Below are 17,097 nucleotides of genomic sequence, written 5' to 3'. Positions count from 1 at the left end.
ATTGTTTATTTTGGGCATCCTGTTAGAAAATGTTTAACTGTTTCAGGAGTGGGGCAATAGGGGCAATTTCCTGTGGGTTTTTTTTTTTGTGTGTTAGTTTTACTAAATCTGAGTTCAGGCCGAGACAGCCCATTCTCAACCTATGATGTATATTAAATTCACGTTGTCTATAGGAAGATGACATGTGAATGGCTGAAAATTTACGGATGGTTGGATGGTTTTTAGAGGGGAGGTTGAGTTATATATTCCATTTACTTTGCCATTCTGTTTTATACTTAGTTACAATAGCTGCTTTATCTCTGAAAAACTAAGATCATTGTAAATTTCAATAGATTTCGTCAAGGCTTCTTTAGCTCGGGAATCAGCGACTTCATTACCGTGAATTCCACAATATCTACTGCAGTGTCTAGGTATCTGTCTGTCACTCTCTCTCTCTCTCTCTCTCTCTCTCTGTCCCACATGTATTGTAGGTTAACCTGATATGATAATGATAATGATGATAATAATAATAATAACAGTAATAATAATAATATTGATTATATCAATGATAATAATAATAATGATGATGATGATAATGATAATAATAATAACGATAAGCTAATCATCACTAATAGTGGCCTATCAAGTCTTGAGCTATTAGCACTTGGTCTAATCACCAGTTGGGCTGACACCATTGGGGCTAAACCATAAACCAATTTAGGCTACAACCACTTCGTCTATTTACCATTTGGTCTAATTTCCACTTGGTCTAACGTCAAGTTCGTCTAATAACCAGTTCAGCTACAACCACTCTTAGTCTAATTCTCATTTGGTCGAACGCCATAGTCTAATTTCCATGTTGGCTAATTGCCACTTCGTCTAATTAACAAAATGGTCTAATATTCACTTTGTCTACATACCACTTAGTCTAATAATCATTTTTTGGCTACATCCATTATGACTATGACCAGCCATACGCGTGTGGCAGTATCCAAAACACGCGGGGCTGGATACAGCCGCGAGTACAATATACCGTAAATCTGAATATCCAAAATTACAGCAAAATTTCAGTAAATCTCGCACAGCTGAAGCGTGAGTGACTCATAACCCGAAGGCTGCGTGTCCGAAACTCGATCATCGTGACTTATTTAAAAAAAAGCAAAAAAAAAAATATTTCGTCAGCTAAATGAATTCTTTTAAGACTTTTCAGATAGAGTGTGGCAGTATATCCTCCAGCGGGTTTGTGGATACCGCAACACAACAGTAGTAATTAAGGAAAATCCCTGAAAGATGCTGTTTTAGCGAATTTTTACCCATAGGGCTTTGTCAAGTCTTACTTGACAAAGCCCTATGGGCGAAAAATCGTTAAAACAACGTCTTTCGTGGGGTTTCCTCACTGCTACTGTTCTGAAATATATGAATATATATATATATATATATATATATATATATATATATATATATATATATATATATATACATATATATATATATATATATATATATATATATATATATATACATATATATATATATATATATATATATATATATATATATATATATATATATATATATATACATATATATATATATATATATATATATATATATATATATATATATATATATACATATATAAAGGAAGTGCACGTCTGCTGCAGGCTCGAAAGTGACTGATGAGTCCGATGCGGTACAGGCAGGCAAGGTTGCAGCGGTTACACGGTTGGTTGGTGTTGGGTTTTCTCTCTGTGTGTTTTTCTGCGATCATCCTCAAAGGAGGCTGCTGCCCGTCGGACAGTGAGGCGCCAGATGTGCGATCAGAGGCCGGACAGCAGCCCACTGTCGGTGGTCGATGTGGCAGGTGCTCAAGGCTTTCTTAAAGCAGTCTATAGGAAGAGATACAAAAGTTACGTTCAGACGACAAAACCTCGAGGTTAGGAAATCTCGAGGTCAAGCTCGTAGTTAGGGACCGTGTAGACGCACTCGTAGTTAGCTAACCTCGAGGTTAGATCGATGTTAAGAACCACGAGATGAATGTCTCGGTGTCCAGAAGAGAGCTCAGACATCAGTTACGTCCAGACGACAAGCCATAACCTCGAGGTTAGGAAACCTCGAGGTTAAGCTCTTGCCCCCTAACTTCGACGCAGTGGCGTATCTAGGGAAACGGCGCCCGGGGCAAGCGCGAAAATTGCGCCCCTAATTTCTGAAAAAGTGTTCAACCCCAACCCCATCCCGGTAGAGACTTTTAAAAAGTCCTCATGATATGCTTTTCAAGCATTTAAAGGGGTCTTTTGAAGGTGATTTAAATGTAATAAATTTTGATAAATTTTTGGTGAGCGAGCGTAGCGAGCGAGCCGAAAATTTTTGTATTTCGGCTTACAAAACATGGAATTCTTGTCATTTTTTGCTTATTAAATCTTACAAGTATTATTCTAATCAAGATATAGTGACGGCCTTATAGATAACGATTATACCAACAAACTGAGGACTTGAAAAAATACTCTAAATTAGTACGAGCGAGTGAGCCGAAAATTTGTATATTTCCGCGTCATCATTACGTTTTGTTCTTATCTTGTTTGATTTGGTTTTTTGTGCCCCCCCCCCCGTATGTTCGAAACCGTTGGCGGCCTCTTTTGATCCAATCGGCAATCGCTAGCGAAAGAAATTGCAGTCGCTGCACCGTGTAAGATTTTGCCTGCTAAATATAAAATGACATGTGTGAACACAATAGACATTGTCATTTGTCCGCATCATCATCAAGTTTTGTTCTTATCTTCTTCTTTTTGATAAATTTTGGCGAGCGAGCGCAGCGAGCGAGCCGAATTTTTTTGTATTCCAAAACATGGATTCTTGTCATTTTTTGCTTATTAAATCTTAGAGTTCTAATCAAGATATAGTGACGGCCTGATAGATCACGATTTATACCAACAAACTGAGGACTTGGAAAAATACTCTAAATTAGTACGAGCGAGTGACCTGAAATTTGTATATTTCCTCGTCATCATTACGTTTTGTTTTTATCTTGTTTGATTTGTTGCTGTTTTTTTGCGCCCACCCCCCCCCCACCGTATGTTCGAAACCGTTGGCGCCTCTTTTGATCCAATCGGCGATTGCTTCAGAACGAAAGAAATAGCAGTCGCTGCACCGTGTATCATTTTGCCTGCTAAATATAAAATGACATGTGTGAACACAATAGACATTGTCATTTTGTCCGCGTCATCACCACGTTTTTGTTCTTATCTCTTTTTTTTTTTTTTTTTTTTTTGGGGGGGGGATAAATTTTGGCGAGCGAGCGCACTGAGCGAGCCGAAAAATGTTGTATTTCAGCTTTTTCTGCACCCCCCCCCCCCATTCTAACTCTTCCCGTCCGGACGAGGGTTTCTTTTTTCTTCTTGTTCTTCTTCTTCGGGTTGTTTTTTTTTTTTCCGTTTTTCCGTTTTGGCGCCCCCATGGAGTGGCGCCCGGGGCACGTGCCCCCTTGCCCTTTTGTGTCCACACGGTGCTTAACTACGAGTGGGACCCCCCGCGGCTCGTGGTTAGAGCGCTAACCCTGAGATAAAATGTGAACAATAGTTATAATAAAAATGTTGCCATGACTAAACCGTTTACAGTCTATGGTTTGATGACAAAAATACTGATATTATACTTTAGGCTTTATTGCAAAATTTTATATGGTAGGATGTTTTGTGATACAACAGACCTACACATATGCATCAAAATGTGATGTCTTGAACATTTTTAAAATCACTGTTCCCAAAGGTAACAGGACCTTTAACACTATAAAGCCCAAGGGGGGGGGGGGGCACATTGTGCCCCTATGATATTTTGTTTGCCACTCCTACACCCTTTACCCGATTCAACCAAATTTGGTGACTTTTCCTAAAATCTTATTGCGAACATTTTGATATATATAATTTAGCTATGACCGATATTGCTGGTTGCCATGGCAACCGGAAACTGACAACCATGTTCGTCAGATTTTGCGTGATTTTCTGTTCCAATTTCAGTTAACAATATAATAAAGGATGAAATGGGGGTTTTCTTGGCTGTAATTTGCTGAAGGACCAAAATGTGGAAGTAATCAGGGTTGTGAATTACCCTGAAATGGTCTTCTTATTATTTCCTTTATTTTTATATGACATGGGGCATCAAACAATAGTTATGATAGAAATAATCGAAATACAGCATTTTTCAGAGACTACCCTTTTATTTTGTGTTACCTTCACACAAGCTTTGCCTGTAATATCATTTGTTTAATCATATTATCAATCTGCAAACTCAAATTCAATATTTTGGAAATATCAAATTTGATACCAAGTTTTTACCCATTCCAAGCAATACATCAGAGGTTTCATATATTTCTTTATATTGTAATGAATAGCGCCCCCACATGTTAACCTTGAGAAATTTCAACCATAACTAATAGTGAAGGTTGACTTGATTTTCCTTTGTGGAGAATATGAAATTGATGATATGAAATAAAAACATATATACTGGGGATAAAGAAATAAAAAGAAAAATATGATTTTAGCGTATTTCCTATGTATTTCTTTATATTTGGTAAATAGCGCCCTCAGTGGATGACCTTGAGAAATGTCATGATATTGGGTCATGTAGAGTATGAGTTGCTCTACCCATGTGCAAATATGACGGTCATACATAATAAAGAAGTTATATAGGGGCACAATGTGCCCCCCCCCCCCCTTGGGCCTGGAAGGGGTCAAAATAGCTTGGGCTTTATATAGGGTTAACATCGAGCTAACCTCGAGGTTAGCTAACTACGAGTGCGTCTACACGGTCCTTAACGACGAGCTTAACCTCGAACTTAAGGCTTGTCGTCTGAACGTAACTAATAAAAGTAAGGTCTTATTTACCCAGGGTAGCCTCTTCAGTTGCCACTGCTCTACCAGAGGCTCTAGCATAATGTTTCACTATAGTTTGTCTTAGACGGACTGAATTCGATTCCTAACGGCATGCTTCGAAAATTGTGGGCTTACCATCCGAACCCTTTCAAGAAAGGGGATAACCATTCCACATTATTTATGCAATATTAAACTTTTCAATTTTTTTTTTTTTTCAGCCAGATTACACAGAGGACTCGAGAGATGAACTTAGGACCTCATTTTGTCATACAGATAGAGAAGTATCATTCTGTCTAAGCATGAAATGCAATTGAAGAAATGCCCTTTATTTTCCAATCTGCAGTCCCACAAAGATTGAGATAACTACTAATAATTACCATATGGCGTATCTTTATTTCTTATCAACCGCTCTGCTCACGACCAGAGCGGGTTATTAACACGCTCTGCTCACGACCAGAGCCGAGTTATCTATCAACCCGCTCTGCTCACGACCAGAGCGAGTTGATATCCCACGCCCTCAACGGGTTGTTACTAAAATGGCCACCATCGGGGACAGGCTCCATGGCGGACTACACCCGTTCCGTTCACGAGAGTAAGCCCTTTTAGCGCACTGCGTGTGCACTAGAGCTAGTCAGTGCCGTATACGGCACTGGAGCTAGTAGCAAAGAGGTTCTAGATAGAACCTCTTTCACTAACTACACGCAGCGCTGTCGCGAATCGCGACAGCCCAGCACAGTGTCTGGTCAGGCTACTCTTTCACGTGCTTTGGCTAGTAGATAGAGTTCAGTGGCAAGAAGAGCGAAGCGCACTCAGTGTCCATCTAGTCTAGTTTCTAGCCGTTTTTGTTTCGTCTTTGCATACCCAGTGATTGCGACGCCCGATAATTGATATTCTAGCCGTTTTTGTTTCGTCTTTATTTCTCCAGGGAGGTGACCTCCCTGATTTCTCCGAGTTGCAGGTTGTGTATAGTTTGCAGGCACAAACCCTTGTTGGTCGTAAAGGAGTCTGCGCCAAGACTACTACTTGCGCCACTTTGGCACTGTCCCATAGGCCCTGTGTTGAAGCTTCTCCCAACAAGGGAGAGGCTGCAGTGTAGTGGTGCGTGTATTAGTCTTGGCGCATGCAGACTCCTATACGACCAACAAGGGTTTGTGCCTGCAAACTAGGTTGTGTAGTGGTGTACGCCCGCCTGTATTGCGCTAAGCCGAGTGAGGGCGCATACCCAGTGATTGCGACCACAGAACTCTTAGTTCTGTGATTGCGACGCCCGAAATGTTTTTTTTTTTTTTTTTTTTTTTTTTTTCGGGCGTCGCAATCACTGGGTATGCGCCCCTCACTCGGCTTAGCGCAATACAGCGGGCGTACAGCACGTACACAATCTGCAACTCTGGTAAGCAAACAAAATTATCATGTATGTTCTATAGATTATTGATAAAATGCATGAAGATGTTGATAATTCGTTTCACTCTAGATGGATTGCAAAAATTAAATCCATTCTAGAAAACAGTAGCCTAGGAAGTATTTGGTTGAACCAAGGCTATGTCAATACTGAATTTTATGGATCCAGAAAACTTTGGAGTTGCGAATGAAGGACATAGATACTCAAAATTGGTACAGTGATGTCAATGCAAATGGTCAATGTACAAATTATAGGATATTTAAGAATCATATGCATTTGGAGCCCTATCTGTTTCGACTTGATTATGTAAAATGGAGGAATCTCTGTAATATCGTTGTGGAAATAGCCGCCTCCCTTGTATTAAAGGCCGTTACACAGGTATTCCAAGAGCAGATAGGCTGTGCTCTCTCTGCAACTTGGACATAGTTGGAGATGAATTTCATTATTTGTTTCAATGTACATATTTTAACTTGGATAGGGAAGCTTATATCCCTCTAAGTATCGAATCCGTCCAAACACCTTAAAAATGTCACTTTTGCTCAATAAAAAAAAGGTAAAATTATCGTCCAATCTTGCCAAGTTTGTTAAAATTATCCTGCTCAAGTTAGGTAACTAAGTCTAATTGGAACATGCTCATTTTGTACTGGGGTTGTGGTACTTCTCCCATCTCTATGGCACGTCTTTACATTGTAACTATTTTGGAATGGTGCATAACTATTCAATTCCTCACTTTTTGTATTCATCTGAAAATTCATAATCTTATTTTCCACTTACCTATACTGTATATATGCCCAAATACTTTATCCCATGTATTTTGAAAATGGAATGATATCTTTGTAGCTGTCAAATGATTAGCTGAATTTTGAAAGCTAGTAACAGATCTACAGCCTAATTACTACAACCCTAGAACTCACCACCTTTTCTTTTTACACGACTGTTTAAAAATATGGTACACTACAGAACTACAGTGGTAGCTTGTTACAGCGAGGTCTTCTGGACCTGGAAACTTTTGTGTATGTGTGTACATGCATAATTATATGAATACATGTTTTAGTATGCTAAAGTATATACACACATATGGGTGTATACATGGGTACCTTGATGTCCTTTTTGTGTCAGGCAATCCCTTTGCATCGTGTTTTCAATGTACTTTATGATTATAAATTTGTTCATACATGTATGTATATAATTATGTTAACATCATGTTTGTTGTATTTTACTGTTACAAAGACATTGTAAATTTCTCATACTCCGAAAGGGGTCGCTAGAAATTGTTCAAATAAACTTCAAACTTCAAACTTTAAACTTCAAACTCGGAGAAATAAAGACGAAACAAAAACGGCTAGAAACTAGACTACTAGTAGTGTCCATCCAGCATAGCTAGCAGCAAAGAGATTTTTCTCCTTAGCAGCGAGTTAGCGCAACAAGCGCTGTGTGTAGTGTACTGCGCATGTCCGATAACGGAGGATAGTCAGCGCGGATTTCAATTTACAACGATCACAGTGACATAAACACAAAGGTAAGTTTTGTACTAATTGTTATCATAACTAATAGACTAATTTCATAGCCTTATGAATTAAAGGAAATAAGGGGTATAACTGTACGGGTTTTTTTCTTTTCTTTTCGCCGTGATATTACGTTAGTTTCAGTGAAGAACGAGCTTCGTTTGGGGTCAAAATAAATAGGCCTAGGTCCTACTCTTGCACCACTCCACCTAACCCCGTCGCGGGGCGCTGTAACACAGTAACACGGTACGTATTTGTCCGTATGGGGTCGCTGCTGCGGTTACACTCACCTAGCCCGACCAGACGCTGTTACGCTATCGCGACGTACCATGTACAGCGACTGGGCTGTGTATATTACACTCCACCTAACTATACACAGGCCCAGTTCGCTGTACTAACACTAGCATCTGGTCGGTGGATCGGGCTACACTCCACCAGTCCCATCCTATTGCCAATTATGTTATGTGAATTAGAAGTCTAGATCTATGTGGTTTTGGTTTAGAATCTAGCCATTAAAATGACTAGGTTCCAGCGGCGTAAATCCGTACTGAGGAGTGGGGGGGGGGGGGGGGGGGATGATCGGCGATAGTCACCATCACCACGATTATTTGACCAACATTACAAGTAGAAACAGACAACTCGAACTATGTCTAAGAATACCGCGAAAAACTTCTCATTTTATACTTAAAAATTTAGGTCCTAATGTTTAAAACTTTAAATTTAGACCTAACGTTAGGCATAACGTTAGTATAGTAATCATTGATTGGTAGGTATTCTTTCTAATGTCTAATGTATAATCCTAATGACATTTGCTGGGTCAGTTTTTCGCTAAGAAGCGAAGAACTGACCCAGCAAAATGTCATTAATTATTATAAATGAGAAGTTTTTCGCCTTAACGTTAGACATACTTGTCAGTCAACACGATTACAAATAACTGGACCAGCGCAGCCTTTGCCCTTGGGCGGGGGGGGGGGGGGGGGGGGGGGGGGGGGAGAAAAGCTTGGTGCCCCCCACACACACATACACTTTATAGCATGCACAGGGATCGAATGTCTCACTCTTTTGCATGAAATATGAAGTGGGAGGGAAATGGCAGCAAGTTCTTGTTTTTGTTTGTTGTTGTTTTCTTGCTTGTCAGCTGGCGGAAAATCAGACTTTACGTTGTTGTTTCTCTTGTCTCCTGATTTTCTTTAAACTTAAAGTTGAAATTGAGAATGAGATACTTCGCATACGCATATTTGAATGATGGAATATTTGGGAAATTAAAAAAAAAAACTGATCTGTGATGGGGAAGTGAGCGAGGAAAGGGTTGATTAAAAGGGGATTATTCCCCTTGTACATGAACTTTCGAGTTTTCGGAATATACTGTAAATGATAAGTCTTAATTGTGCACTCAGAATTATATTCAGAATTTTTTGTAAATCTGAAAAGTGTACTAAGGCTAGGGAAAGGGGCACAGAGGGGAGGGTTTGGGAGGGGGTACCTCCCAAGCACAAGAGAATAAAAAAAAAAAAATGAAATTCAGCAATCTGGTGTACACTTTGGATAAGATATTTGGACAAAACGCAAGAAAATTTTCCTCATTTCGGGAATTATTGGGGGACAAAATGACATGTTTGCCCCCCCCCCCCCCCCCAGTCCTCCAGGTTCGACGTCCCTGCATACGAGTGGGCTTTTGCATTCTTAGAATACAAATACAAATGAAAAGTTTTGATGGGAAATTCGGAAAGCTGTCAATCCCCAAAGTGTACTAAAGTTTTAATGGGAAACAAAGCGGGGGAATTGTTGATTGAAAGAAGATATCCCCTACCATCCGCGGTGGATCTTCTGTGTTCTTTTTGTAACTGAAGTGACAGACCTGGTGCACGCTTAAGATCAAACATTTGGGAATCTGTCATTCTAAAAAAAGAAAAAAAGAAAAAGGAAAAGGACAGAAAGAAGCGAGAGAGATTTTTTTTTTTTTTTTTTTGCATTTTCGGAATTGAAATTCTGCAATCTGGTGCACACTTTGGATAAGATTATTTGGACAGTTTTCTATCAAAAAACGCAAGAAAATTTTCCTCATTTCGGAATCATTGGGGATCAAAATGATAAGTTTGCCCCCCCCCCCCCCCCCCATCGATGCCTCTGCATATGAGGGAGCTTTTGTAAGTGAATGATCTGCTTCACACTTTTTGATAAAATATGAGGAAATATGTCAATCTCAAAAGTCTTTTGAAAGCGACCCAGTAGCGGAGCTTTTGCATACGTTTATGATTGCAATTCAATGATCTGGTGTATAGTTCTGGCGGTATTTGGACAATTTTCCATACAGAAAGTTCAAGATCTGTCCTCATCTCGGGAATTGCTTGGGGAGTTAGACAAATGATTTGTCTGCCCCCAACATTTCCGTAGGTGCGGGGTAAATGCCCCTTTGCCCCCCGATAGATTTGATGCCCCTGATCATCCCTGGGTAATTATGCCCATAGATGTATCCTGACTGAGTCACTGGAGGAGTCATCGTTTCAGGAATGATTCAGGAAATGGAGGGGGGTTCAATAATGGCAGTATAGTTTTTGTTATTGTTGTTTGTTTTCGTACATAATTTGCAGATGGTCCCCGAGTTGCTCGCGTTATAGCAGTTTAAATGTAGGCCTAAACTATTTGACGTTGTCAACATCTAGACCATACCTTATTTTGATATTACTTTCTTTTGGAGCGAGCGAGCGCTTGAGAAAATTATGTACCGGTATACATTTTCCTACAAGATAGAATACTGTTCAGCTCTGTTACCTGTCTGAAGGCAGGCGTACGAACGTCATGCAAATGCCAAATTTGACACAATCACATTTCTGCTTCCCCATTTTTTTTCCTCAAATTTCAGGGGGATTATTGTACAGGCCCTCCCCCCCTCCTCCATTTCGGGGGGGGGGGGGGGATTCATCCCCCCCCATCCCCCAGGATTTGCGCCCGTATGCTAGGTTCTATACAATACACACAGCCCTGATCGCTGTACACAACAAGTGATGTCGCACAGCAGCTGTGGTTGTGCCTATTATTTACTGGAGGCCACGCAATCTCTAAATTCTGGGGTGCCGACACGATTCTGAATTTAATTGTTACTCAGACTGTCGGTCTATGTAGCATGAAACTTGATCTATTTAGCTTTCGTCTTTTGCTATCGATATGATATTGCTACAGTACGGACAAAAGCCACCTTCCGGCTTCGGTAGGTCCACTGGAGTATTATATTACTGAGTTGTATAATACAACTTGTATGACTATTTAAACCGTTAACAGGTTAGAGTTCTAATTCGTTTCGCGCCCTCTCTCCCCGCTGCACTATAGTATAGAGTCTACCACACACGGTCCGGCAGCGTACTGATCCAGAATTCACAACTTACTGAAAACAAAGATTTAAATATCGCATACGCTCGCTCAGTAACGGTAATGATTTGAAATGTAGTCGCAGCACTGGCAACCGTGCGGTTGAGACACTCAAGCAGCGTGCGCGTGGAGCACTGTGGTTCAAAAAAAAGAAAAAAAGAAGCATTTTCCCCAAGTTTTTTCATTTTTCCCCTGTTACGCATTTGCATATCCTGATTGTAGTATTGACCAATAATATTTGGCAGGGAATAATTTTCCAACTCAAATTTGATTAGCATAAATAGCAATTTCAGCTGATGAACAATATTTCTAATGGTATCCTGTACACTTCCATGGAAGAAAACTGCTATACAAAAATTAGTTTGTGTACAGTGTAGCAGTGGTGTAAAAATGCATAGCAAATTGCGATACAATAGATATTCCCTGTTGGGGGGGGGGGGGGGGGGGAAGGTTTAACACATAGTGAAACCGAACTCAAAAGCAAACCTTGTAGTTGTATAGTTCCCCCAACCCCCCCCCCCCCCCCACACAAAAAGAAAAGAAGGCCTTAGACTAACATATGGGCAATTCCACGATAACACCGTGACACTTTTGAGTATAATTTCACTGATCAAATGTAAATAATAATCAAAATGTAACACTTGAGAAAAAATTTTTATTGTGTATCTATGCATATCATCATAAGCAATTTTGAAAACAATAGGAAGGAAGAAAAACTGCTGTGGTAAATGAGTTATGCACGATTAATTACCACTGTAACACCGTGACGCAAAATGGACATGGGTTTTTGTGCACTTTGTTTACTGACAAAACTCTGTGAAGTTAATGATCATTTTGATACGGGGATGTGTTCATTGGATGTACTAGAGACTCAATGATAATAATGAAGTAAAATTTTATTAAAGAATCAATTGACAGGAAAACTATGACATAGATTTTAAATAAGTGCACCGTAACACCGTGACTGTAAAACCGTGACCTCTGAAATGTGTGTAGAAAACCTATAGATGGAGAATCCTGTTGTCTTACTTTCAGCTCATAGTGTTTCTCCATTACATATGTAGGTAGAATGAAATGATGATTCATGATGAATGTTTGACATCACAGTATAACACTTCCAGATAAAACAGAAAATTATTGAAATCATAACAGATTAACAAAAACAACAAAGTAAAGAAAAACTTTGCACTGTAACGCCGTAACATGTCATATACATTTGTACGCGTTACAGTCAGGAACACTGCTCTTTCAGTAAAATATACTTTATGTTTTGAGACATAATTCACTCTATCATCATTGAAAGCTTGAACTAAATATTTCTGAGTGAACTTTCGGGTTTACAACTACTCTTTAAAAGTCCAATTTGTATATTTAAAGATGACATACAAATTTGAAACTTTGATTTTAATACCTTTGGTCACAAAGCCAGGTGAACCCACTTAGCAATTTCAATAGCAATAAAAAGAATCATTCAAGCAATTTGTGTGGTACAAAATGTACCATAATTCTTCTTCTTTTTCAAAGATGTACTGGAAAATGAAGATGTACATAAAAATGATTACAATGCAAATTCTCATTCATACACATAAATCCTAGTGAGTGTGGCTCTTTTAATGGTGAAACTTGAAAGATTGTGCACAGCACCATGCACAGGAAAGTAGTATTCCAGTGAGATTAACTTTTGGTGGACTCATCAATCTAGCTTCAGTATGCCCTAAGTAATTCTTTAGGATACCAGGGAAGCTGCAGCAAGATTTCAGACTGTTTATCATGTTAGGAACACATTTGAGTCTACAAAAGAAGAGTCAAACCATGTGTTAAAATGGTCAATTATGATAAAAATATTAAACAAAGGGTATCAACTCAACTAAAATTGTTGCCTTTACCGTAATTAAAAGTTCAAAACCTTCAGAAATGTTTGCTCTGGATAGTTATGAATCTGTTGGGTGGCACACTGTGAGTGGATTGCTTCCATTTTAACCCACCATGTGCTCTGAATGTTGATTGGCATATCAAACCCCACTGCATTGTAAACACAGTTCTCGATTTTTGGCACAGAAAGGGTTAAAATTGCATGATGCTGGCAACAAGTACAAGGGATAATCTTTGTGGATATAGCTTGACCCATCTGTTATGAACAATCCTTGAAAAACCTCTATCCTTTGAGTAAATGTGACAGAGAAATCAGATGGTCACTTCAACAGTTAATTATCGTGTAATCCGGTATGTGTCCTGTGTTATTGCAATGCAAGTCACGGTGTTATAGTCACAGTGTTACAGTTACTGTAACACCGTGACACATTTTAATCAGCTTTAATTAATTAACAAAATGAGTTACCATCATTTTAGTACTTGTATATGGTAACTACATGTGGTCATGATTTGGGCTATCAAAATAAACCCTTTTGTGTTTGTAATTTTCAAACAATACTAAAAACATCAGTTTTTACCGTAACACCGTGACATTATTGATGATCGTATTTGCGATGTTCGCTGCAGCTTAACACATAGAAAATCTTGCACTTTGATGATTTGGTAATGATGCTCAACCCTTAAACTCTGAAAACAAAGGCAAAGTTTTTACCTCCTTTTTCATTTTCTCATGCTACATTCATTTAACTTCATTATATTTTTCAGATAATTATGTCAAATTTAATTATGCTGATTTTATGCACATATTTAGCAAAGTAAATGATGTAATTTTTTAACAAGATGGTCAAATATGAAAAATTCAGTCCTTAAGCTTTCATTTGATACCAAAATGAATGAGATTTGACTATTTTGAAAATTTGATGGTCATGTCCACTTTATCGTGGAATTGCCCATATTCCCATATTCCACACACACGCACACACACACACAAAAAAAAAAAGACTCAAATTATCTTATAATAAATGTATATTTCATGTTACTATCTCATCCAATGATTTTTAGATGAGTTTCACTATTATCTCTCAGTTCTGAAGTTATGTTTTTTATTTTAATGTCGGGACAAGGAATAATATCTGACCATGCAAACTGCAGAACATTAGTCATATTGCCACATGTGGTGATTACCATGAAATGTTTTATTCAAGGAACCAAGTGTTTTGATGACGAGTATGAAGATACTAAATGATATACAGAATTAGAACAATTTGTACTAACATTGATGGCCAAAATGACTGTTTGCAGTCATGACCAGTGATTTATTTTCAATTGATATGCATCAGATGACATCTACACCGCAAGGAGAAGCCAGAACTCCGGTGAGCCGAATCGCCTCATCGGCTGGCAGCACTTCAGACTACATTTCACCAACCACAAAGCGTAAGAGAAACCCCTTAGCCAGTCAGTCATCAATCCTCACCAATGTTCCTGATAACGACGATGCAGCAGAAAGGCGGCAGCGGAGACACTCTCGGGTCATGGACATGAAACGTCTCATGCAGAGCCCATGCTCGTCTCCCTCTGACAGGTAGAGCATTATTCTACCAAATCATGATATGTTTCCTATTTGAAATTGATTTTAATGTTTGCTTTTGAGAAAGATGTGCATACATGCAAACACATTCAACAGAAAATAAGTCTTTGTCCTTCCTGAAGTTATAGTGTGGGAGGAGCTTTACAAAAATGTTAAAAGAATGCTAAGAAGGAGCTAAAGAACAGCTAGGAAACAAAACGCTTTGCTCTTTGAGACAGCTAGCAGGACCGGCTGTATAGACAGGTGCACTCAGGAGAAGGCTTCGCTTCAGCTACCTTGAGTGAGTTCCCCCCCCCCCCCCCCCCCCGCAAAAAAAAAAAAAAAAAACTTTGCCAATGTCTATGTACTGCACAGATATATATTTATATACATGTGTACATTTAAGTCCCCCTGAAAGTGAAATATCTTCATGTCCTAAGGGGAGAGAAAAGGTTTCCTGATATTATAGATATATTTTGCCCATAGAGATGTTTGTCATACAAAAGTATCTGCCAACATGTTCTGTGGAGCCTCCCTGATTTTGATAGGTGTGAATGTCAGCAGCCTGCTATTGCTCATATACCTGTTCATCAATAGTCATAAAGTTGAGGATGTTAAGATTAGAGTTGGCAAAATGGAGTATTACCAGTGGAAAATAATGGTACTGAATCACTCAGGAGTACTGTACGGGTGTAAAATGTCATATTTTTAATTCCAATTGATCTGTGTTTTTTTGTTTTTTCACAATGTCTTTGCTGTTTAGGAGGTCACTTCCACTAGGTGGACTTTCATCTGGCCAACTGACAGAGCATTATTCAAACTGCATCAAGTTGTCTGCTGAAAATGTGAGTCCTTAAATACAGATATCATCTTCATTAAAGAGAAGCATTAAATAACTCATTATGAAATTCCTGTATGTAACATGATATACCACTACTAACCCCTAATATAGAGTAAAATCTGTAATTTTTGATGGGGGTGGGGGGAGGGTAATATGGCGTAAATTCAGAATGGAGGTTTCACGCCGACTTTTAGAAGTGAAAACATATCTTTTCCTCTGATGTGACAATAGTACAATTTTCATTTTGTAAGGCAGCAATTGCACATTGTATTTCAATATTTTGAAATGCAAATAAAATCATTGTTGATGTATTCTGTGTCTGCATTCATTCACACAGAAAATCAATTCCACTGAAGGTGAATTAATTTTGGCACAACTTTAGAATGCACATTTTACACAGATTTAGAGAAGTTTAAAAGCATTTGTTGTTCCCCCTGATATGGCAGTAGTGCAATTTCCATTCTGTATAGTGGCATATTACACATTTTAGTATCCTGAAACATACTAGTAAATGAAATCAAATGTTGATGTATTCTGTGTTTTCCTTCATTCACACAGAAAATCAATTCCAAGAATGCATTTGGTCTCCACCTCATTGACTACATGGCAGAGCTCCTCAAATCAAAGCAAGGGGAGATGACAAATTTCCAGGTAAGTTTAAAGCAATATAACAAATATATATCATTTTCTGTGTACTTTATCTGAAGATCCGCATGTTGCATTTCAAATGCAGTATCAATGTAGGTGCCTGCTGAATATGTTGTATGGGTTAAATCTTTTTTAATGTCGCTAGTTGAAAAAAATTTGCAAATTTACAACCCTCCAAGATATCGACGTCCAGGTGCGTGAGTACTAAGTATGAGAATGAGAGTGATGTGTGTACTTGCAACATGGGCAGGCAGCAGCTGCAAATAGACACAACCTAGCCAGCTATGTGCACATGCACACCTATATGCTGAGCACATACAAGCAGTGCAATATTCATGTCTTGTATCACAAAGTTAACCACCTGTGTAATTGTCTTACAACTCTTGATTCATGAAACATTATGACTGAAATATCAAGCACCTACAGTAGAGTATCAAAATGTTGTTATAATATATGTATGATGTATTGACTTATTACTGCAGGTTTTTTAGAAGTTTGAGGGTTGATACAGCGAAGTGACAAAAACATATTTTGAATGATTTCTTGCTCTTAGTGTTTGGTTATGGTAAAACCTAAAAACTCAAGTAAACTACGTAAGCTACGAGGAAATTGTTTTAGATGTAGGTATAGTAGACAACTACTTGAAATAAACCCTTGATCTCCATTCACATGAACACACAAAGAAAGATATGGTCAAATCACTTCATTCCTGAAATCTTGGTCTTTCACAGAAAGTTTACATTCACTTTCATTGTCACTTTATATTTATTTATATCTTCAGAAGATAAGAAAATTATCAGAAGGAACCTCAAAGTAGCTTAAATTTAGATTCTGTTGAAGGACGTTCCTCAGTTAAAGTGAAGTCCATATCATTTTCTTCAAACTTTCCATGCAGTAACTTTGACCCATCCGAAGCCCAAATATGTAAATAAAACTATAGGTTCATATGCTTGTTTGTCTTCTAGATACGGGACTTTGAAGAATATGACTAATCTGCCGTCCTGTACCAAAATGATAGCGTTACAGGATAAAGACCATGATTGGCAACAAAA

At 38.6% G+C, this 17,097-nt stretch overlaps 1 protein-coding gene across 3 annotated transcripts in view; it reads left to right on the top strand.

The window, feature by feature from the left end:
* Window positions 1–7,733: 7,733 nt before the first annotated feature.
* The window catches only part of LOC140242061 (condensin complex subunit 2-like), a 30,912-nt gene continuing 21,548 nt past the window's right edge, over window positions 7,734–17,097 (top strand). Inside the window, exons 1-4 of one of the 3 annotated variants that reach the window (XM_072321820.1) lie at window positions 7,734–7,762; window positions 14,327–14,571; window positions 15,320–15,401; window positions 15,956–16,048. In XM_072321820.1, coding sequence (XP_072177921.1) covers window positions 14,327–14,571; window positions 15,320–15,401; window positions 15,956–16,048 — 420 coding nt within the window. In that variant the 5' untranslated portion in view covers window positions 7,734–7,762. Of the gene's footprint in view, window positions 7,763–14,290; window positions 14,572–15,319; window positions 15,402–15,955; window positions 16,049–17,097 lie in introns of those variants that run through there. The other 2 variants (XM_072321819.1, XM_072321821.1) reach the window with 2 other exon arrangements.

The sequence above is a fragment of the Diadema setosum genome, chromosome 18, assembly GCF_964275005.1.
Source record: "Diadema setosum chromosome 18, eeDiaSeto1, whole genome shotgun sequence".
In the NCBI taxonomy this organism is placed as follows: domain Eukaryota; kingdom Metazoa; phylum Echinodermata; class Echinoidea; order Diadematoida; family Diadematidae; genus Diadema; species Diadema setosum.
The sequence above is the reverse complement of the archived record's forward strand: the minus strand, read 5'-3'. Positions and strand labels throughout refer to the sequence as shown.